The sequence below is a fragment of the Garra rufa genome, chromosome 22, assembly GCF_049309525.1.
Source record: "Garra rufa chromosome 22, GarRuf1.0, whole genome shotgun sequence".
Lineage (NCBI taxonomy): Eukaryota > Metazoa > Chordata > Actinopteri > Cypriniformes > Cyprinidae > Garra > Garra rufa.
This window is the reverse complement of record NC_133382.1, coordinates 35374642-35398827: the sequence shown is the minus strand read 5'-3', so window position 1 is coordinate 35398827 and position 24186 is coordinate 35374642. Positions and strand designations below refer to the sequence as shown.

The 24186-nt window shown below is 34.5% G+C and overlaps 1 protein-coding gene across 1 annotated transcript in view; it reads right to left on the bottom strand.

The window, feature by feature from the left end:
• kif5bb (kinesin family member 5B, b) overlaps positions 1-22927 on the bottom strand; it is a 29092-nt gene extending 6165 nt beyond the window's left edge. The window contains exons 1-22 of the mRNA XM_073827773.1: positions 22725-22927; positions 16834-16921; positions 15147-15220; positions 14836-14940; positions 12714-12762; positions 12571-12626; positions 12395-12482; positions 12051-12175; positions 11738-11842; positions 7323-7468; positions 7092-7240; positions 6813-7003; positions 4429-4497; positions 3892-4098; positions 2587-2730; positions 2223-2408; positions 1751-1868; positions 1515-1570; positions 1323-1432; positions 1132-1233; positions 998-1058; positions 835-906 (exon numbers count right to left, since the gene is read on the bottom strand). Coding sequence (XP_073683874.1) covers positions 835-906; positions 998-1058; positions 1132-1233; positions 1323-1432; positions 1515-1570; positions 1751-1868; positions 2223-2408; positions 2587-2730; positions 3892-4098; positions 4429-4497; positions 6813-7003; positions 7092-7240; positions 7323-7468; positions 11738-11842; positions 12051-12175; positions 12395-12482; positions 12571-12626; positions 12714-12762; positions 14836-14940; positions 15147-15220; positions 16834-16921; positions 22725-22850 — 2427 coding nt within the window. The 5' untranslated portion in view covers positions 22851-22927. The remainder of the gene's footprint in view (positions 1-834; positions 907-997; positions 1059-1131; positions 1234-1322; positions 1433-1514; positions 1571-1750; positions 1869-2222; positions 2409-2586; positions 2731-3891; positions 4099-4428; positions 4498-6812; positions 7004-7091; positions 7241-7322; positions 7469-11737; positions 11843-12050; positions 12176-12394; positions 12483-12570; positions 12627-12713; positions 12763-14835; positions 14941-15146; positions 15221-16833; positions 16922-22724) is intronic.
• Between the last annotated feature and the right edge of the window lie 1259 nt (positions 22928-24186).

Below are 24186 nucleotides of genomic sequence, written 5' to 3'. Positions count from 1 at the left end.
AGGACAATAATAAAGATATAATATTTATGACGAAGATAATAATAATAACAACAGTAAAAAAAAAAATCAAATATAAAGTAGTAATACAAATTCTACAAAACTAAAAAAAAAAATAAGATAAAATAATTTAAGAATAAAGGACAATAGTAAAGATATATTTATGATGATGATAATAAATAATTAAAATTAGTAACAAAATTCTAAAAAAAAGAAGAAAATAATTTAAGAATTAAAATAAGGACAATAAAGATATTTACAATGATGATGATAATAAATAATAATAAAAAAGTTAAATAAAAATGAATAGTTAAAAAATTAGTATTAAATTCTAAAAGAAATAAACAAAGTAAAATAATAAAATAATTTACGAATTACAATAGGAATTACAATAATATAGATGATGATTATAATAATAAAGTAAAATAAAAAATGAATAATTAAAAATAGTAATAAAAGTTAAAACAAAAAAAGAAAACAACAGTAATAAAATAGGGACAATTAAAAAGACATAATATTTATAATAATAATAAACTACGAATACAATGTAAAAAAAAATTAAGGGATAAGCTACATTTCTGGTAAAATGTCCTGTTTAATATAAGAAAACTGAATCCATACAAAAAGTGTTTTAAAAAAAGACAGCTATAAACAAGAACCTATAAATAAGCCTAATGTTTAGCTTTTAATAGTAAACACAGCTCAGGGTAAGTACATTTTAATGCCAAGAAATATCTACATTGTAGCTGTTTATTAATCCGGAGTAGTTTTTTTTTTTTTTTTTTTTTTTTTTTTACAAATTTCAGTTAGAGAAGAACGTGTTCACAACAGTTGTACCTTCTTCACCCGTGTGGCCAGATCCTGAACAAAGAGTTTCCTCAGGTTATGAAGAGTCTGCAGCTCTTTGGCCTAAGGAGGAGAGAGCAATCAGAGTGTGCACATATGCATACAAAGATAAGATATACAAAACATCTGTCATGCACTGAACAAAATGACCTACCACTGTCTCCTCCAGGCCTTTGAGATCCTGTCTAGCTTGTTCCCTTCTGTCCTGCATCACTCTGTAAACATATTTCATCATTAACACACCATACCAAACTATTGCACACTATTGAAATCTTATTTGCCACATACGTGAGCTCATGCAGTTTGCGGCTCTTCTCCTGGTCGGTGGTTCTGAGTTTCTCGTGCTCCACTTTCAAGCGCTCTTGCTCCAACATGATCTTCTGGTTCTGACTGCAGAGAGAAAACAACAAGGGGAAATGAGCCCATGTGGCCTCGATTCAGCATCTGAAGAGGTGTAGATGAAGATGTGCATGTCTTACTCCTGCAGTTCAGTGATGAGTTTCTCCTTGGTCTCCAACTCGTCTCTCAGGCTGCTCAGCTGTTTCTGATGAGCTTCTCTGTGGTTCTGGATCTGCTGCTCAACTGCAGCCTGTACAATCATGCAGACAGAAACTATAAGTTGCAATCTCTCTTTTAAAATAAATAAAACCTGTTATTATAAAAAAGCTTACCTTGACTTCATGAGCACTCTGTTTCTCATTCTCCTTCTCCATGGCATGAACTTTCTCTGCACAAAGAGAAAATAAATTTTATCACAACTTCTTTCTCACCCAATGCAGTCTCACCACAAGAGGGCAGTAAAAGTTGGTCAGTCTGGGCCACATTTTTTTTTATACAGCCATTAACATGCATTTATAAGAGCAAAGCATGTGTGTGTGTGTGTGTGTGTGTGTGTGTGTGTTCGTACCCTGTGCGTTGATTTTGACCAGTTCCTCATTGAGAGAGTCGACATTCTCCTCTAGCTGTCTCTTCTTCTGTTCGATGTTTTGCAGATACTCTGTCAGGGACTTGATCTTTGCTTCATACTGTAGACAAACACAAACAAATAAATCTCAGGATTCCATTCTAGTTTTGTAATGGAGAACATGTGGCATTTCCATTTAACTACAGTCATACATTAATTATCTAATAAAACTTTAAGACTGGTTTTATTAGGAGTAGAGCTGTTTAAATGCTCTTTAATGTTCAGTGAAAGAACTTTTTTTTTTTTTAGAAATTCTTATGTGTTTTAATTTTTCTGATAATCAAATTAAAGCATAAACATTTATTTATTTGTAATCAAATGAAAAATAAACCCTTTTAATTTTTGGCAAACAAACGGAGGTTTACTGTTGGCGTTGGGTGTAATAAAATTGAAGATGTGTTGTTTTTGCATTGACCTGAGAGATACGGAGCTGACAGGCTGCGAGCTCCTTCTCGTTCTCATCCATCTTTTTGTTGCTCTCGGCCTGAGCGCCTTCCAGCTGTTTGCTGCGCTTCACCAGAGTCTTCACCTCTGACTTCATCTTACTGATGTACAGACGAGCTACTGTGAACTCTTCATCAATGAGACCTCCACCCTCATGCTGAGGAGACAAAACAGACAGATAGAGAAAGATAAATAATTGAGGTTAGAGAGGAAGGTGAGCAGTTAAACAGTGCAAAGAAAGTGGAAAAACAAAAAGCAAGGACGAAGAGAAATAACATAAATATAAAAGCGAAAGAGAAGTTAATGCAACCACTTTGGTTTTTGGCCTTTATTACCTTAATGTCATTGCTGCCAACGGCGATGCCAATCTCTGCCAGGTCTTTAAGCAGCGATGACATCATCTCCGTGACTCTCTTCTTCTGATGGTTGGTCATTTCCTTTAGTTTCTGCAGCTCAGAGTCGATAGATGCAAGAATGCTCTGCAATGACAAACAGCTCAGATTAGAGTCAGTGAATGAAATGTCACAGTTTTGTATTGAGCTTCGAAAACAGCAATGGATAGCCTAGATTTATGCTTTCAGTTCAAATAGTAATCTTATACAGTATTACAGCTTGTTTTAAAATCTCACAATATGATAATATCATGATATGAAGTCCACGATACAATATTATTGCGATATTAAAAAAAAAAAAAATACATTAAAACCTAAGGAAAAAATTAACATTTCTTAAATTTTAAAGTTATTTTTTTTTCTAATGCACTTTGAAAGTTCACAATAAAGAGCTGCAACCCATTTTCTTAATTAAGAAAACTTAAGTCTGAAAAACTGACTTGAAAAGTGAACTGACCTGTACCAGAACTTTAAAGGCCACTCAAAACCTCTTTTTAGCTGTGGCATCCTGTCTCTATTACATTCACACTGGTGTTTTAAGAAGCCAAACAAATTTGAATATAAAAATAATAACAACAACAATTTTATATTATTGTTATTCCTATAACAGTAATAGCCATATATTGTAAAACAATTGCATTGTAAAATAAGTGAAAAGAATGTTTCATAGGTATATTATTTTTGCTTTACACTACAGCAGGGAAATGTCAATACTTCTTTCCTAATTTCTTCACTTGAAAGAGATATGTTGAAGTTGGACTTCAGTAACGTTACCCATTTAAACCGCTAGCTGTCAGCAATTCATACTGCACTTTCAAGCTTTTATTTTCACGGAAAGGGCAGTAGAGGGTTTATTTTGTGAATGTCTCACTTCAAATCTAGTAAAATGCTGTATCATCTGCCGCGAAAATAAAGCATTACCGGTGGCTGTTGCATTCCCAAACTTGCACTGAACTTGTAGCACGTTATCATTAAGCCAAATTGTGCTTTTGTTTTAGTTCCTTTGACATACTGTGCCAAAGCATAATGGCCCAAAACACAACTTTAAAGACATTTTATATTAGAATAAGAAGTTTAACTACACTTTTTGCCCAGAAGACCTATGGTTTCATATCGTCATGTGACCACGATAACTTAGAGACCGTTTTGCTATCACGTTACCATGATATTTATAATACCATTACATCCCTACATGAGATTAAACAATGGTGAAGAAAGTGACATTTCTATTTAAGAGTTTCTCCTCACAGATTTCTGGTTGAGCTCTTCATTCAGGGTTTCAAACTCCTTGGTCTTGTCCTCCACTTCCTGACTCTTCTGATCATAGTTAACTGCGAGCTCCTCCAGGGCCTGCAGCACCTCCTTCACCTCCTCTTTAGACGCCTCGTTCTCCATCTGCAGACGAGTGAGCTCTGCCTGCAGGTTGTCATGGTCCCTTCGTGTGGAGGCCAGCAGCTACAACACAATGATTTTTTTGTTTGTTTGCTTGGTTTTTTTGCATTGTGACATTACTACTATTACAATTAGATGTTTTTGCAACTTCAGTGTCATTAGTGTCAAATTAATAAGGAGAATAGGGGAAAGTGATGGGAATTCGACTCAACATGTAAGGAGCGTGTACACTCGGTCAGTATGCTATTTATTATTTATAGCTCTTAATGGCAAAAGGCAAACCCAAACTACAAAGTTTTTAATCTCCAAATGATTCACAGCCAACTAGGAGAAAAGTCACTGTTTTAATTTACGGGAAATAATGTAAATCTGACGTGCGCATTCAGCTCTCACCTCTTCCTGATCCAACATCTGCTGCTTGAGTTTCTCAGCCAGCTGAGACTGCTGATTTATCTCATCATCCTAAAAACAGACAGCAGAGAGAGATAAACGCAGAATAAATGAGTCTTGAAACACATCTTAATTATTTTACTACAGAACTACATTTACATTATCAGTATGATTTTTTGTTTTATAGTCTTATAGTCACTAAGGCTGCACTAAGGCTGATAAATGTACAGTAATATTAATAGCCAAAACATAAATAATATTTAAAATAAGCAAATAACTGCTTTCAATTTAAATATAAAATGTAATTTATTCCTGTGATGCAAAGCTGAATTTCTGAACATCATTTCTCCAGTCTTCAGTGTCACATGATCCTTCAGAAATCATTCTAATATTCTGATTTGCTGTTCAAAAACATTTATTATTATCAATGTTAAAAACAATTGTGCTGCTTAACATTTTATTAGAAATGTATGAGAAATAGAAAACTTTTGTAACATTATAAATTACTTTACTGCAACATTTGAACAATTTAAGACATCATTGCTGAATAAAATTATTAATTTAAAAAAAGTCTCACAGATTTCAGGGCTTTGAGTACCCAGAAAAGCGCTAAAGATAAATTATTATTATTTTTATATCTTTGTAATAATCTATTAGGAGCAAATGATATGGGGGGAATTCTTAAATAAGACTCTAATTTCAGACAATATATGAAGATACTACTGGTCTTGAAGATACTAATGATAGTTAATCATCTGCAACAGAAGATAATTATTGGGTGATGCCAAAAATCTCAAAATGGCCATTAATACCAAAAGCATTAATTCTAACTATGAAATCAGGAATTTGGCATGAAATAATGTCTCCAGAATCACTTATACATGTGAAAATCAGCTAATTATAATTTGGGTCAAAATTAATCATATTTATCTGGTGATTAAAGGACAATACAAGACTTCTTCACCTTACAACTGGTTGTGTGAAACAAAAATGCTACTAAATACATTTATTGTAAGAAAATTTAAAAATGGCCATTAATGCTAAAAGCAAATAGTTTGATTTAAGGTCAGTGGTTCATCTCACTAGGGTTGTGCCAATAGACGATAGTATCGTGTATCGCCGAAAGTCAGTGATATCGCCTATTGCGGATGCCTTTGACGATAGCAAGACGATTATTATTATTATCCGTCAAAAAGGCGCCTCTTTAGCGATGCAGCGTGGAGAGTCGGTTTTAGGATGCTTCAGAAACTTGTCGCCGTATAAACACAAGCATAGAGTGGCCACGTCGCCTTAACGCGCAGAAAATGTGAGCAGTGAAAATGGGTAAGAGATTTATTCATCATGCAGCGTAGATAGATTAACTGAGTATAACCGGAGTGTTTTTTAAAGTGCAACTCGCATTAGTGATGAAGTACTTTAATAATATACATACATGGGGTAGCCGTGGCCTAATGGTTAGAGAGTCGGACTTGTAACCCAAAGGTTGCAGGTTCGAGTCTCAGGTCCGGCAGGGATTGTAGGTGGGGGGAGTGAATGTACAGCACTCTCTCCACCCTCAATACCACGGCTGAGGTGAGTCCCTAGAGCAAGGCACCGTTCCCCCAACTGCTCCCCGGGCTGCCCACTGCTCCGGGTGTGTGTTCACGGTGTGTGTGTGTTCACTACTGTGTGTGTGCACTTGGATGGGTTAAATGCAGAGCACAAATTCCTAGTATGGGTCACCATACTTGGCCTCACTTCACCTCCTTTCCTTTCCTTTTTCCATGTGCTTGTTATTTGTAGCTGCTTTTAATTTGAGGAAATGTAAGCATTATGTTATCCAGCACTGCACAGTCATTATGATAACAGGTAGTAAAATATGGTTTAGGCTGAATTAAATATGATATTTCAGAATCCGTCTGTATATAGTAAACATAAACATTCACCTCAGTAACATCTGTGTTCATTAGAATTACCATGCAATAAAATCAAATGGCGCTAAACATATGCACGTGAATCACACGCGCATCAATCTCCACATTCTGTTTGAACTGAACTACAACATGAACTGATGACAACGATCAAACATACAGCAGTAACATCATCGCAATATGATGGGTAAAGAAAGATTCATTCATTTACATTCAGGCACGCACATTTACCGCTCCCTAAAGATAGCGGAGAGCAGAGAATGAAACCGAAAGTAAACTTGAACCTATCTGGCAGAACTACAGACACAACTAAGGCACATGCCCAATTACAAGACTACCCATACAAACATGAATAAGGAATTTAGTACATAGAGATTATTAAATAAAGTAGCACGATAGTATCGTGTATCGGCGATCTCTCAGGCTGACGATAGGATGATATGAAAATTGTGCATATCGCCCAACACTACATCTCACCTTGTCATCCAGCTGTTTGTAGAGTTTGGCCAATTCAGCCTCACACTTCTCACGCTCAGCGTCAGTGAACTTAAGGCCAGGCATGCTGGGAGATGAGGTGATTTTATCATTATTCATCACATTATCCAGGGCCAGAACCTCTGCGTTTGCCTTCTCCTTATCATACTGTTCCTCAATAGGGACGCTCTCACCTAAAATCAAACAAAAGACAATACAGTTGTGAATAATTTTCAATGAATACAGAAGAATGATAATGAAGTGTGTGCGTCATTACAGTACCGTTCCTCCAGCGGTTAAGCTCGTTCTCCAGCCAGGTGATGGTGTTCTTTAGTGTCTTGTTCTTCTCTTTCTCCTTCTCATATTTCTTCTTCCACTGCTCGGCTGTCAGCTCCACATTCACACACACTGTGTTCTTGATGGTCTTTGCTCTGAGAACAGAGAGAACTGAAAAATTACTTGATGCTCAAAAGGAAAGCTTCATTACAACTCTCAGTGTGTGCATCTCATCACCTCTGTCCGAACATGAGCGTAGTTTTGGTCTCGGCTTCATTGAAGGAGGAAGGAGAGCAGCAGATCACTATAGTGGTCCTGCAGTTTCCACCAAGAGAATCCTGCAAGATCCTTGTCATCTTACTGTCTCTGTAGGGAACGTACGTCTGATGGGGAAAAGAAGCATTCTTTTATTAGCCTTCCATCCATAAAAAAAAACATTCTGCTGAATTATAAAAACTTGGTGATGCTGAGTTAAAAAAATAATATTTTGTGGAAAAAACTACATGATAGAAAGTTTTTTATTGATTTTTTTTTATACATGGATCAGCTTTAATATACTTAAAAAAAATTACCTTGCCATGAATGTTAAAGAATTTTACATATACACAAGTGTATAACTAAATAAGCACTTTTGAATCTGTAATTTTGTGTTGCTGTATGGATGTAGCAAAACACCCACAGATGCAGCAGAAAAAACTGGGTCATGTATAGTGTTGCACGATACACTGGTACTAAAAGGGTATCATAAGATCTAGTTTTTAAAAACAGTGCATTTTGATAAGAGCCAAATAATAATTAAAAGGTTTATTTAGGGCTTTAAGATCACCGTAAAGCAGAAAACACAGACAGAATCATGAGATTCATAAAAACGGAATTATCTTTTGAGAAAAACCACTGTCATATCATATACAAACAGAAATGTAAAGACACCAACCTGTCAAAATAAATGCTTGGTTTAACTTGACAGATTACAATGCTTAATGTAATGATAGTACTACTACTACTACTAAAAAAAAATATTATTAAAACAATATTTATACAATATTTACCAGACTTTATTTACAAGAAAACTGTAAATACACAAGTATTTCTGAGAAAAAATAATAATAATTAAATAATTCTTTATAAAATCTAATTAATCTTTATAAATTAATTAAACATGTTTTTTTTTAATTAAAATTAAATGAAACCATTAAAATGGAATCCAGAAAATTAATGGAAAACAAATTCACATAATTTGATCAAAATAAAACTAAATTTGAGAAAATTAATAAAAAGTATTTCATAGGGCCTTGAAAATGTAATTGTTAATCTTTTTAGAAATTGCTGTTAAATTGTGTAAGTTTCATGATTTCAATTTATTAGACATGGTTTCTGATTAATATTCTTTTATGTAACCATTAAAAAAAAAAAAGAGTCTAGAAAAATTTAACAGAAAAAACAAACAAACAGAATCCAGTAAAAAAAAAAAAAAAAAAACAGAATTTGGTAAATTTGGGAATAAATAGATTTAATAGTAGTAGTAGCAGCAGTATTGAGATATTTTAGTCAGAAATCAAAATTTGGGTATTGTGACAACTCTAGTCATGCTTGCATTTTCTTCTCTCATTGGCCATAATCCTAACCTTGAAATCAGGATTAGGCATAAATTTATGTCTCTAGAATCATTCTTGTATATGAATCAGCTAAGAACTGAACACACAGCGACAATTTGGCTCAAAATCATGTATTTGTGGCAGATTATCTGGTGATTAAGAGATAACACAAGACTTCTCCACCTTGCAATTGGTTGTGAAAAGCAAAAATGCTACAAAACCTAGCCTGTCTGAAAACCTGCGCTGATGAGCTGGCCCCCATTTTTTCACAGATCTTTAACAGGTCTCTGGAGCTGTGTGAAGTCCCTCACTGCCTAAAATGCTCAACCATTATTCCTGTCCCAAAGAAATCCAAGATAACAGGACTTAATGACTACAGACCTGTGGCGCTAACATCTGTCGTCATGAAGTCGTTTGAAAAACTGGTTCTGGCTTGTCTGAAGGACATCACCGGACCCTTACTGGACCCCCTGCAGTTTGCTTACCGAGCAAACAGGTCAGTGGATGATGCAGTAAACACTGGCTTGCACTTCATCCTGCAGCATCTGGACAGACCAGGGACTTATGTGAGGATCCTGTTTGTGGACTTCAGTTCGACCTTCAACACCATCATTCCTTCACTCCTCCACACCAAACTAAACCAACTTTCTGTTCCTAGCCCTATTTGTCAATGAATCACCAGCTTTCTGACAGATAGGCAACAGCTGGTGAGACTGGGGAAATTCACATCAAGCAGCCGCACCACCAACACCGGCGCCCCTCAGGGTTGTGTTCTATCCCCGCTGCTCTTCTCCCTCTACACCAACGACTGCACCTCTAAAGACCCCTCTGTCAAGCTCCTGAAGTTTGCAGACGACACCACGGTTATCGGCCTCATTCAGGACGGTGACGAATCTGCCTACAGACAGGAGGTAAAAGAGCTGGCTGTAGGGCTGGGCCGATAAACGATATCATATCGAATCGCGATAAAATTTATGTTAATAACGATGATAGGCTCTAGACATTTTTTGCTCGATATGGATTAATCTAAGAGCCAATCACACAGTAGAAATATGCGACAACAGCCAATCAGCGTACAGCGTGCGTGTGTACGTCAAAGTACAAAGTTCATTTCCTACCGCACTTTGCGAAGCAAACTTAACACCAGGACGACAAAAAAAAGAGAGAGGAAGCAGCGACGAAAGTGAAACTAACTTCGAGTTATTATCCAAAGATGTTGAAATTGTCGACAAAAAAGGTAGCACGAATTCCGTTATATAAGTGGTTTGGCTACCTGAAAAGTGACTCTTAGCTCAGCTGAGAGTTTGGCGCGATTGTTAAAACTGAAACCGAAAGCAAAAAACGCACGCGCATTCAAAAGCAATTTTAATCCCCCCCAATGCACGCAAATTAGGCTACATGACATATCTAGGCTGTTATTTGTATGTAGGCTATGATAGGTTGTGTATGTCTATAGCTCTGTATCATGCTTGAAATATTCGTCTCTATTTGCACTTTGAATATTTAGAGAGTAGCCTACTTTGATTATGGCTGAATTATCTGCACTTAATACGATTAAGAAAGAACCGTGTCGTAATTTTTTGTTATTTATACTGTAGATTGTTTCAAAATACAGTGGTTGCCTCTAATTTAAATAGCTCAACCTATAATAGAGAAAATTAACAATTGTGTTAATAATAATAATAATAATAATAATAAATAAATAAATAAATAAATAATTGTGTTACAAATGATGGTTTTACAATAATTTTATGTTTACATTTTGTACATTTACTCTCATTTACCATACTCTGTCACAACTTTTATTTTTTTTAATTTATTTTAGTAAGTTGTTTTAATTTTTAAGGCCAAATCTGTTTTTGTTAATAAACTATACTTTAAATGTAATTTAATGAACCCTTTCATTTTTGTGGCTTTAGTCATTGTTGGGATACTATTTTAAAGCTGGCAACATCAACAGCTTATATCGAAATATATATCGTTATCGTTCAATATGGGGAAAAAAATATCGAGATTACATTTTTGCCATATCGCCCAGCCCTAGCTGGCTGTCTGGTGCAGTCACAACAACCTGAAGCTGAACAAGCTCAAAACTGTAGAGATGATAGCGGACTTCAGGAGGAACCCCCCTGCACTTTCCTCGCTCACCATCATGGACAGCACTGTGGCTACAGTGGAGACATTCAAGTTCCTGGGATGTTTCATCTCCCAGGACCTGAAGTGGGATACTCACATCGACTCCATTGTAAAAAAGGCCCAACAAAGGTTGTACTTCCTTCGCCAGCTGAAGAAGTTCAACCTACCACAGGAGTTACTGAGACAGTTCTACTCAGCAATCATCGAGTCTGTTCTGTGCACATCAATAACTGTCTGGTTTGGCTCAGCTACAAAATCAGACATCAGAAGATTTCAGAGAACAGTTCGGTCTGCTGAGAGGATTATTGGTGCTCCCCTGCCCACCCTTCAAGAACTGTACACATCCAGAGTGAGGAAAGAACTCAGAAAATCACTCTGGACCCCTCACATCCAAGCATCCTCTCTTTGAACTCTTACCATCCGGCCGGCGCTACAGAGCCCCAAATATCAAGACTACCAGACGAATGAACAGTTTTTTCCCCCAGGCAATCCACCTTATGAACAGTTCCTCCCATTGTGCAAAAAATGTGTGGAATAATCTGACATCTACTGCTACCACCTCCACCCTAACACATCCCTGCATTCCATCCTATCACCTATAGCACAACTGTACATACATATTTGTCAATTTATTTTTTACAAATTATTATTAATATTTTCTATTTTTATTTTTGGTCTATTTATGCTTACATATGTGTAATTTTTCTTATTCTCTTATTTTTATTGTCTGTGCGCTATTGTCTCTGTGTACTGGAAGCTAATAACACTGAAACAAATTCCTTGTTTGCGCAAGCATACTTGGCAATAAAGCTCTTTCTGATTCTGATTCTGAAAACACACATCCTTGAGCAAACCAGGCACTATTTTTTAAATAAGCACCCCAAAATTAGTAATTGTACAGCTCAAGTGCATCACACTTACCGTTCCTTCAGCCAGAGCGGAGATGACGTTGCCCAGAGCGGAAAGAGATTTGTTAATGTTTTTGGCTTCATCCAGTACAGCACCCTCTGCTCCAGTTTTACTGACCTGCAGTCAAAAAAAATCAAATCAGAGACGGTTCTGTTACAAATGAAACTAATATTAATAAGGAACTAATCATGTCTCAATTACTATTATAGGTCCTGAAGTGAAACCAGCTTAGGTAAAAATGTCTGTGAATGAGTTAAAAAGAGAAATAGAGAGAACAAGTGAAAGAGGGAAAGAGGAAATGAAAAGAGATAAGCAGAAATATTACCTTCTCACTTCCTGCTAAATCCACCAGGTAGAGTTTCCCACTCAGTTTCTGCTCTGTTTGTGTGTTCTCTTGCTTAACGTTTATCAGGAAGATACTGTGACTCCTAGAGCTGTGCTCATTCATATCTGACACACACCACAGAAAAAACACAAGTTTACATTTTCACTCAACTTTAATACGTGTACACAACAGGACACTCTTTTGGTTGTATAAATATCTCAAAAGAGAAAAAATAAGAAAGAAAACTCCTCTTGCTAATATAATTCGGAGAACAACAGGTGTGGAAAAGTTCAGCCAGCTAAAAACAGCTATGCAGTGTGTCGGACTGATTTGCATGGGCTTACTTGTGACAGCCACATGTCTGTTGGATTTGCCTTCATCAATAGTGTCCATCACTTCGTCCGGGCTACAAACAAACCGTTCAGTACAACCCTGCAGATGTAGAAGGAGATAAACAGGGAAAACGTGAACCACTTCTTTGGTAACACATACAAAGCTAATTAATAAAACACAGCCTTACCTTTACATATGGAACTCTGTTCTTGTCTTCATGTACAGATAGGTTGGTCTTAGATACTGAAAGAAAAATAATGATTATTATTTTAATACGATAGAACATTACATACAATTTATAGAACCTGTATCATATTCAGTCATACATACCATCCAGCAAATCCCTGATCTTGTCCAGGTAGATCTCAAAATAGGAGACCTGCCAATGCAGAAGAACTCTGTGAGTTTTATTACCAGCAGTCTGAAATGAATACACTGCTGCAAATGTTTTTTGAAAAAAAAAAAAAAAAAAAAAAGTCTAAGGCTGCATTTATTTTAATACTGTGACATGTTATTATAATTATATATAATATAAATTTAAAAAAAAAATAAAAAAAAAAAAATATATATATATATATATATATATTAGGGGTGGGCATAGATTAATTTTTTTAATCTAGATTAATCTAGATTAAATCTTGGAATTAATCTAGATTAATCTAGATTAAAATGGCTAATTTGAATTCTGCTGAAGGCATTCAGAATAAGTGTGCTACCCAAATAATGACTAAAAGTAAGTCTTTGAGAATGGATCATAAAGCTCATAAAGCTGTATTATGATAATTTGTTGATGAAAATAAATTATGTTCAATTAGATGTACTTGTGTTTACTAACTAACTAGCAATGAAATTATTTTTTCTACCTATTAGATTGTGTTTTTTTTTAACGTCAACACCTACCCAACCCATTACATGTTACACCGTACTTTTATTTTGACAGGTTGCCGTGACGTTTCTGTGTCATACAGTATGATATGATGCTAGTTTTCTCAAATGAAACGATAAAAGTGACACGCACAGCAGTTTGGGAGATTAAGTTTATCTGTTCATGTGAGATTAAAAAAAAGACAAAAATTACCGGGAGCGTCACGTGTGTTTCAGTATGCGTGTAGTAAAAGCTCGTCTCCGCCATGCATACATACAGCTAGGCAAACGGAACATACCGGATTCATATTAAAACGGTCTTTTTGCATTTCAGTTTTCACATACACTAGTCCATATCGCGATTTGAATTAAGTGACTGACCAACATTAGATTTATGAATCCAAAAAACGACGAATTTACGTGGCATTTCGCGCTATAGTAGATTCGGTTTTCATGAATGGAGGACGACGCGATCCTGTCTGTGTTTTGGCGGAGGAGACTTAAACGCGTGACCATATTCGGTATACATCCGCGTTAAACTATCAAGGTGAAAGTCATCATAGCTTGCGTAGTTTAGACCCAGCTCCCAACCCAAATATGAGAATAGATTAACGGCGATATTTTTTTTATCGCACGATAAGAGTTTCGCGTTAACGCAGCACGTTAACGCCGATAACGGCCCACCACTAATATATATATATATATATATATATATATATATATATATATATATATATATATATATATATATATACACACACACATTATATACAGCTGAGGTCAAAAGTTTTCATACACCTTGCAAAATCTGCAAAACATCAATTATTTTATCAAAATAACAGCTCATACAAAATGCACATTTTTTTTATTTAGTACTGACCTGAATAAGAAATTATTACATAAAAGATGTTTACATTAAGGAAAAACCATGCATAAAGAGGCAGGGAGTGAAAACTTTGAATTTGAATTTCAGGGTAAATGTAACTTATTTTGTCTTCTATGGAACATTCAAGTATCTTCTGTAGCTTCTTAAGGGCAGTACTAAAGGAAAAAAGTATGATATTTAGGCAAAAAAGAAAACTGTATACATCTTAATTCTGTTCAAAAGTTTACACCCCTGGCTCTTAATGCATCGAAGTTTTTCTTGTGAAGCATCAGTGAGCGTTTGAACCTTCTGTAATAGATGCATATGAGTCCCTCAGTTGTCCTTAGTGTGAAAAGATGGATCTCAAATCATACAGTCATTTTTGGAAAGGGTTCAGATACACAAAAATGCTGAAAAACAAAAGAATTTGTGTGACCTAAAGGATTTTTCTGAAGAACAGCGGTCAGTTTAACTGTTCAGGACAAATAAGGGACTCGTGGACAACTATCACTAAACAAACAACATGCATTTTGTATGATTCCTTTTATTTTGGTAAATTAATTAACATTTTGCAGATTCTGCAAGGTGTATGTAAACTTTTGACCTCAACTCTACATATTCATTGTGACCTTTAAAATTTCAAGCCATTAATTTTTTCCAAGTCTGAAAATGTCAGTGGGAATCTTGTGAATAATTAGCCCTCATTTGTTGTGCTTTTAAAACCTTGATATGGAATTCCAGGTTTTCATCCATGGAGTAAATGTAGTTAAATATATCCTGGACAATCCGTGGAATAATGCCCATGCCATCTGGATCGTGCAGGTTCCCCTAAACAATCACATAAACAAACATTCATTCGTTATGATAACGCGTGATGATTTACGGTGCAGTACTGATTGGAAATTGGGAATAGCATGCTTCCTAAGAAAACAGAATCAGTACTGAGTTTGTTTGAAAGTAGCTAATTGTAAACAGTAAATCATACTGCCTGTTGCAAAAAGCAGGTATATGTTTATTCCTAGATGAATTCTCACCTCCATGGTGTGTGTTTTTCCAGAGGAGGTTTGCCCATAAGCAAATATTGTACCATTATAACCCTCAAGTACATCTGCAGGGCACAAACACAACAAAACATAGCATTTGAATTTATTTATTTATTTATATACAAACATGCAATGTCAGCAGGAATGGCTAATTCAACTGCATCACTCAATCAATTTAAGTCAACAAAATAAACTACAATAACAATAACAGCAATTATCATTTGAATAAATGTCCTATATAAGAAATACTATTTAGTGTATTTAGTGATGCTTTATTAATATCAATGACTTATAAATGAATTTTTAACTAGGAATGTAACAGTATTATCAATTTCATGATATTGTGATCAATATTATCATGCCCACATGATGATATGAAGCAATAGTTCTTCCAGGCAAAAGAGTTTTTAAAATATATTTAAACCTCTTACTCTAACATAAAAGGTCTTTAAAGTTCGGTTTTGGGCCACTGTGCTTTGGCACAGTATTTGTCAAACAAACTAAAACCGAAAGCACAATATGGCTTAATCCCTTCATCAAATCTGTTTTTGCTGCATTTTTCAAAGCAAAGCATGTACTTCATTCAGGTGATCAGCTTGTGATCTGGGGTTTTCAGAGCATTAGAAAGTTGACAATGAATGCAGTGAACTCATTTATTGGATGTGCTGTGAGTTTTCTTAGTTAAGAACATGGGTTGGAGCTCTTAATTTTGAACTCTTAAAATGCACTAATCAAATAATTTAACGTACAAAATTTTCTCTTTTTCCAAGTCTTCATTTGTCTTTTTTTGTTTTTTTTAATATTGCAATAAATATTGAATTGTGGACTTTATATTGAGATATCATATCCTGAGATTTTGATATCATTACATACCTAATTATTAGGGATGCACCGATCCGTATCGGCCGATCACTTGCACGTTTTGTCAGTAAAGCCGGTTCTGTAATCAGCGGTAAATGCCATCAGGTGCGTGATTTCACGTTGAGCCGTATATACTACACACAGCCGTTGTTCACTGACGAGCTGCGCACATTCACACTGATAATGAACATTGATTTGCGCAGCTCGTCGGTAAACAACGGCTGTGTGTAGTATATACGGCTCAACGTGAAATCACGCACCTGATGGCATTTACCGCTAATTACAGAACCGGCTTTACTGACAAAACGCGCAAGCATGATCGGCCGATTCGGATCGGTGCATCCCTACTAATTATGCTGCGTTCCAGGCAGGTTTTTGAGCCTGTAAATCACAACTTCATACCACAACTAATGACTTTGTAGCATTCCAGGCAAGTCACCCCAAACTGCCTGAGTGCATTAATTATTATTATATTATTATTAATTTGATTGCAACGTTTTATTGTCCTAAAGTCTATTTTTCCACTGTGTACCACTTGCATAAACACCGCATCCATAGGGGCTGCAACTGTTGTTTTGCAGGCTACGTGACGTCAGAGTACGGAACTGGGAGTACATCGATCTAGTACGAGTTTACGGGTGGGAAGACACGGATTTGACTGTTTCAGTGCACTTTTACAGGTAGAAGGTCAGAAAAACACGGGTAACAGGTTGCCTGGAACGCGGCATTATTACTGATCAAATATTAGCAATAAGTCGATTAATTATAACCATTTCCTATCATGTGATCTGCCTGCCATGTCTCCTGAAGGACTCACCTTTAACAATCTTTTGAGCACAAGCGTTGTAAACCTGCTCCTGAGTAGTGTTAGATTGAAACACCCGATCAAACATATACGGCTTCCCCTGGAGGGAGAGAGAGACATTCAATGAATAATACATACTGTATATTTGTTTCTCTTCATATATAAAAATACAGTCATAAGACTCAAAGTTGATCTTTCAGAGAAATGTCTTACACTTAAGCTTGACCTTCATTACAACAGGCTAAAAACAAAATATCCTTCCCTTCTGTTACAAATGGCTCTAACCTTTAACACAAACAGCAGATTCAGTAAATCGGGTATGAAATTCAGCTGTTATAACACAATAACAGCATTTTATAAGAGATGTTCCTCCAGGCATAAGCTCACTCAGTCAGCAATAAACAGCAAATGTATTCTCATCAAATACTTTCAAATATTTTTTTTTTTTTAAATACCAATAATATTTCAAAGTACCAATAATACCACCACTACTCATGTTTTATTTAAAATATTACATTTGTCAGATTGTGAGCTGTATGGGATGAGCGCAAGACTGAAATATTTTTACATGATATATTTTACTTTTAATGAAAAAGTGTAATCAACAAGCACATCAGTCTGCAAGTAACTGAATCAGTAACTGATTCTGGACAGAACCATCTGAAAACTGGCATTTCAGTATTTTAACTAAAAAACAAACAAAATAAGTTGGAGAAAATAGTACTGGTTATTGTCAAGCATGTTTTCAGAAGTAAAAACTGTATCCTTAAAGAAACACTGTCCAAAAAAAAAACCCATACTTTGACTTTTTCATATGACCACATCCATCAGCTGTGCATCTCTAAAAATAGAGGTCAAATCATAAATGATCTACTCAATAAAAGGCATAAATTGTTACCAGTTTGACAATGAATGTGTGTAATCACTGTGCATTAAATGGATATTTTCCTCATTACACTTTAACAATTCAATCACATAAGTGGGATGAACATGCATGGTATTTAAGAATGTGATGTTAGCACATTGGCAGTAATTACAGTAGAAGCTGGTCATAGGAGCAGTAAGGTAATCCCTTTACATTCAGGTAAACTCCTATTCATTCACACAAGATGATCACAAATCGCCTTACAAGCTGACTGACGACTGAAGACAATACATGATAACAATCCAGTCAAATATACAGCCAAGACCCTCACAAAACAACATCAGACCTTATCTAAGAGATCCTGACCTCACTGGGAAATAATAAATAAACAGGTTGATATGATACCTAAGAGCTGGAAAGAAGAGCCATACAGATTATATGACATAACAACATTATCCATGGGCTCATTGAATGTGATATAAATACACTGCAAGAATCAAAACTGTAGTATGATTAGCAAGCAAATCATTTTTAAAAGCTGATTCTTTTAAAGAATCATTCTTCAACACTTTTTGGTTTAAATCAGTCTGACAATTGTTTTCACCGGATGCACAGGTCACAAAAGCAAATTCTGCAGTGAATCTGCTCATTAGCAGGCAGACCTCCTTTCATCCTCCTAACTGGTTGAAATTTACGTGACTGGACCACACCAGACTGACTTTAACACAGGACTAGATTAACCAGGTGAGGAAACAGCTGTGAATGTAACACATTTAAGCAGATTAGTCTACCTGACCAACCTCTAACACAACAATACATTGACATCCATCAAAGCACAATTTCAACTAGAGGCTTATACTCATGTTCAATGACCAGCTAATATTAAGATATCTTGGATCTATAAATCTATAAATCTATCCATATAATCTTATCAAGTGACACAAATACATGAAAATGTTGACATTAAGGAACAGTAATCTCTAAAAATACCTGAAAAACAGAGAATGTGCATCATGTTTTGACAATGTTTTATTGTTTATGTATTTATTTTTTAACATTATAATATTATTTATTATTATTTTATGAGACAAGACAACACTTCTGGCAAATTTACTGACTGATGCCATTAATCTTAATGTTAAAATTAGTTGCTGATCAGTGTTGCTATAGTATTATCTTTATACATTTTTATTAGGGCTGGGACACGATTAATCGCGATTAATCGCATCCAAAATAAAAGTTTATGTTAACATACTAAATGTGTGTTTACTGTGTGTATATATAATGTATGTATAAATACACACACAAACATGTATATTAAAGAAAACTGAAAATAAAAATTAAATTAAAATAAATAAAATATTTATAATTCTATATATAATCTAAATTAAATACAAATATAACTATCCACACATATAAGTATTTTTTAAAGGCTTTACATGTATGTGTGTGTATTTATATATACATAATAAATATACACAGTAAACACACATTTAGTATGTTAACATAAACTTTTATTTTGGATGCGATTAATCGCGATTAATCGTGTCCCAGCCCTAATTTTTATTCATTTGAATAATTTTTTATATTTTCATTTTAATTTGAAAAATGTTATTATGTGCTTTCACCATTTTTATAATATTTTTATGTTTATATTTACATACAACATACATTTCAATTTAAGCTTTACTATTCTTAGCACTTCTACTTAAATTAATTTAATTTTTGTAAACTCATTATTAAGAGAATACTTTTGTTTATTGGTAGGCAAATTTATTGTCTGATGCCAATAATCTTAATCTTTACATTAATTCATTAATTTCTGATCAGTGCTGTTATAGTATTATTGATATATTATAATATTTCTATTTTTATATATATTTCTTAATTTTATTATGTGCTTTTGACTTTTTTATATATTTCTATTTACATTTATTTTCATTTCAGTTTTAGCTTTAGTAATTTTAGCACTTCTACTTAAATCAACTTTTTGATTTTTTTTTAAGTTTTATAACTCAAATTTTTAACAAACACTTTTGTTAATTGGTAGGCAAATTTATTGTTTGATGTTAATAATCTTAACATTAATCGCTGATCAGTGTTATGGTCTTATTAATAAAATATTACAATATTTATTTTTTAGATATTATTTTTTATTTTAATTATGAATTATACATAATTTATACATAATTTTATTACGTGCTTTTGCCATTTTTATTAGTTTTTTATATATTTCTATTTATCTTTATTTCAGTTTCAGCTTTATAAATTTTAGCACTTAAATTTATTTTAGTTTAAGTTTTATATTTCTATAAAACCATTTTTTTAACACAAATGTAATTACACAATCACCACAATCTGTTTTTTTTTTTTCTCACCTCAATCAACATTAATATTCAACATTTTTGTTGTCACAAAACTTGAACATCCAGTGACCGAGATGTCTCAATAATCAAACATATTTGCAATATTAATAATACACAACATCACAGCTTTGGAATTTCAAATGACTTCTTATTTTAAGGTCAGACAATCACAAGACTACATGAAGAGTGTTTTTGTATAGCTGAATGTCCTGAAGCCTTCTCCACAGCCAGGATTGGAACAGCACTGTTTACAGCTCTCAGTATTCCCAATGAGCGATTATAATTATGCTCCCAACGGTCACAGAGACGGGAACGTTCGTCACATGTTAGTTTCAAACATGCAAGAGAGCGTGTGCTGTGCTTTCGTAGAGACAAAGAGAGAAAAGGAAGAAACAAGCATAAAAAGAGCTGTAATTACAGCATATTCCCTTATGAACTAATAGCGAAATGAGACAGATAGCAACGCAACAAGACATGCATAATCCCAATGCCTATCCTTGTATATGCGGCTAGACAGACAGGTTTGGTTTCTTCGTTACAGAAAGATTTACTGCCCAATTTATGACCTTATCCACCTGCTAAAAGCCATTATACCAACACACGCACGCTCCATTACACTAGACCAGGATAGTTGCTCTGGTGCTAGATGCTGACTTGCTTAAAACAGCTGGAAGACAAAAGTCATTTGGCCGACTCTCAACTACACACACACACACACACCCATCAGTGCAATGAAAAACAAAAGGGTGAGTGTTGGACCAGCAAGTACGGTGTCACTGCAGAAATGAAGGCCAAGATGAAAAATTCTAGACGTGATATTGCAATTTAACACAAACTAACAGGACAGACTGTCCGCAGCAAAACCACAAAACTGCTCCGCCTGATACTCAGCTGTACACTACATAGACTGCATAAGGGAACTTTAGGGCATGACTCAACACCTCATAAGACTATACATCACTCTAATATATAGCTATACACTGCATTCGGAGTTCAAACAAGTTCTTTAAACGTATACAAAAGCATTATTTACTGCCATTCAATAACAAAATAAATACATTTCCAGCATGCAAAGTCATTTTCATAATGTATAAATAAATTAGTAATGATGTATTAGCTAAAAATAGGAGGTGCAAAATCAAGACATTTTGATCCTAAGCTGGAGGCCAAAACCTGGTTACATTTTGTAACATCTTGTATCAGCTCTGATTCACTCACTTTGATGAAGCATAGGCGTGTTGATTTATTAGTATACAGTGGCTAAAGAAAGATAATTCCATATATATACACACACTACCAGTTAAACGTTTTTTTTTTCTTAAATAATTCTCTTCTGCTTAGCAAGACTGCATTAAGTTGATCAAAAGTACAAAAAAAGGTAAAATATTTTTACTTTTTAAAATAATTGTTTTCTATTTAAATATTTTAAAATGTAATTTATTCCTCTGACTTCAAAGCTGAATTTTTCGCATCATTACTCTAGTCATGTCACATGATCCTGCTCAAAAAACATTATTATTATCATCATTATGTTAAAAATAGATGAGTAGAAGTTTTCTTTGATGAGTAGAAAGTTCAGAAGAACAGCGTTTATCTGAAATAGAAATATTTTGCAACATTTTAATCCATATGGAAAAGCCAATATTAGGCCAAACGAATGATGTCAGCATTTTTAATGAGAATTATTTCTTGTTTACATCTTTGAAGATACTTTCATTTAAGTCATTAACAATTAATAATAATAATAATAATAATATAATGATGTGGCCAACGTTATTTAAAACCTCACCTTCATAAAAAACATATCTTAATGAAATCAAGTTAACCTAAAACCTGAGATGCAGAAACATTTTGATTATATATTGCTTAACTAGTATCCAATATTTACAGGCCCATAAACAAACAAACAAACAAACAATATAGTAAAGGAAGTGAGCTGACTTAATTTGATGCTCTAAAAATACACATTAGTCTGTATTTGTCCAAAAAAAGCACAAATAATAAAGTCATTATAAATGACATGAACGGTCTTTGTTCATCATGTTATTAAAGTAGGCCAAATCATAACAGACTGATTTTAGTGACTGTTATGATCACATTTACCTCATTCATTCATTTTTAACACCTACTAACGTTAGTTAATATGAAATGTGAAATAAGTATATATTTAGTAAGCATCTGTTGATTTTCCAAATGAAAACAAACCGATTAACGTTAGCATATGGGCTAGCGTTAGCGGTTAACGTTACTTATCATCCGGTTGACATCAAAAATCCTTTTCGAAATGTGGTAAAACACAAAATTATGCTTAAAAACCTTAGGTTGTACTGTTTTTAGTTTTGAAATTACCATTTTGTGCAGTCAACATTGTGCTGCATTGACTTAACGTTACACCAGAGAGCTGTTAAGTTAGCCACTGAGCAAACGATGATTTAACAATAAAACTCTTCACTTCTCAAATATGCTACTGAATTAAACCCTCACGTATAACATTTCCCACAAAGAATATTTCTGAAATACGAATTACGGTAACATTTCGTCACACTTATGTATTAAAGATGACATTTTCTGTCAGGATACGTCTGCAGGTGGTTAACGTTAGCGGATGCTAATAGAGATGGACGACGGGTGTCACCGCGTAAATTCATCATGATATTTTGTTCTAAACTCACCCCGATGACCACATTGTCCTCTCCTTGAAATTTGGGGATGTATTTGTCTCCCCTCATCACCTCCGAACCGTTTAAAGGCCGAAAACGGCACATGACTTTGATGGTGCACTCGGCCGGGTCCGCCATCTTCAGCTGTGAGGAGGAGGATGAGGAGGAGGTGGATGATGATGATGGTGAGCGCTCCTCCCGACCGTCCTCGACTCGGTGCCTTTGCTCTGTTTAGGTGGAAGTGGGTTTGACAGAATGGGCTTTGGATAGAGGAAGTGAAGATACTGTCACACCCCCTAACACACACGCACACAAACAAAAGAGGCTAGTTGTCACAACTGGGAAGCTGTCACAAAGGCTATTTCTTAGTAATTCATCTATTAAGAAAAATAAAAATGAAAAAGCACAAAAGAATCACTTTGATATTAAAATAACTTGACCCATAATGAAACAAATGCACACTTACGAAATCTTAAATTCTGTAACAGAGCTCCTTGTTTCTGTTTTTGACACTGTGTGTTGTATACTTTTCCAGTAACCCTCAAAATGCACACACACACACACACACACACACACACACACACACACACACACCACTAACTATTCTTTGCAGACACAGCATTGATTCTGGATGATTCAGGGATTCGTTGGATCTTGATGGATGTGTGATGCCAGGGGATGTCAGAGATGCTTTTGCAGAGCCGGAGGCCGAAATCTGGATATTGGATGGTTAAATTTAACCATCTTGTATCAGCTCTGATTCACTCACTTTGATTAAGCATAGGCCTGTTGATTTATTAGTATACAGTCGATGAAGAAAGATAATTCTATATACTACCATTCAAAATGTATTAATGTGTTTTTAAAAAGTCTCTACTGCTCACCAAGTTGGTTTATTTGATTTAAAGTACGATAAAAAACTGTATAAAAAAAAGAAATATTTTTACAATTTAAAATAACTGTTTTCTAATTGAATATATTTTAAAATGTAATTTATTCCTGTGATTTCAAAGCTGATTTTTTGATGCTTCCGAAATCATTCTAATATTCTGATTTGCTGTTTAGAAACATTTATTATGTTGAAACAGCTGAGTAGATTTTATCAGGTCTCTGATGAATAGAAATGTCAGAATAACAGCATTTATCTGAAATAGAAACCTTTTGTAACATTATAAATGTGTGTATATATATAGTACCAGTAAAACGTATTTAAATGTTTTTTAGGGAAGTCTCTTCTGCTCACATTGTTTGTGTTTTTTTTTTTTGATATGGTAAAAACTGTAAAAATTTGAAATATTTTTAATATTTAAAATAAATGATTTCTATTTGAATATATTTAAAAATGTAACTTATTCTTGTGATTTCAAAGCTGATTTTTTTAACATAATTTCTCCAGTCACATGATTCTTCAGAAATCATTCTAATATTCAGATTTTTTTTGTTCAAAAAACATGTATTATGTTTAAAACAGATA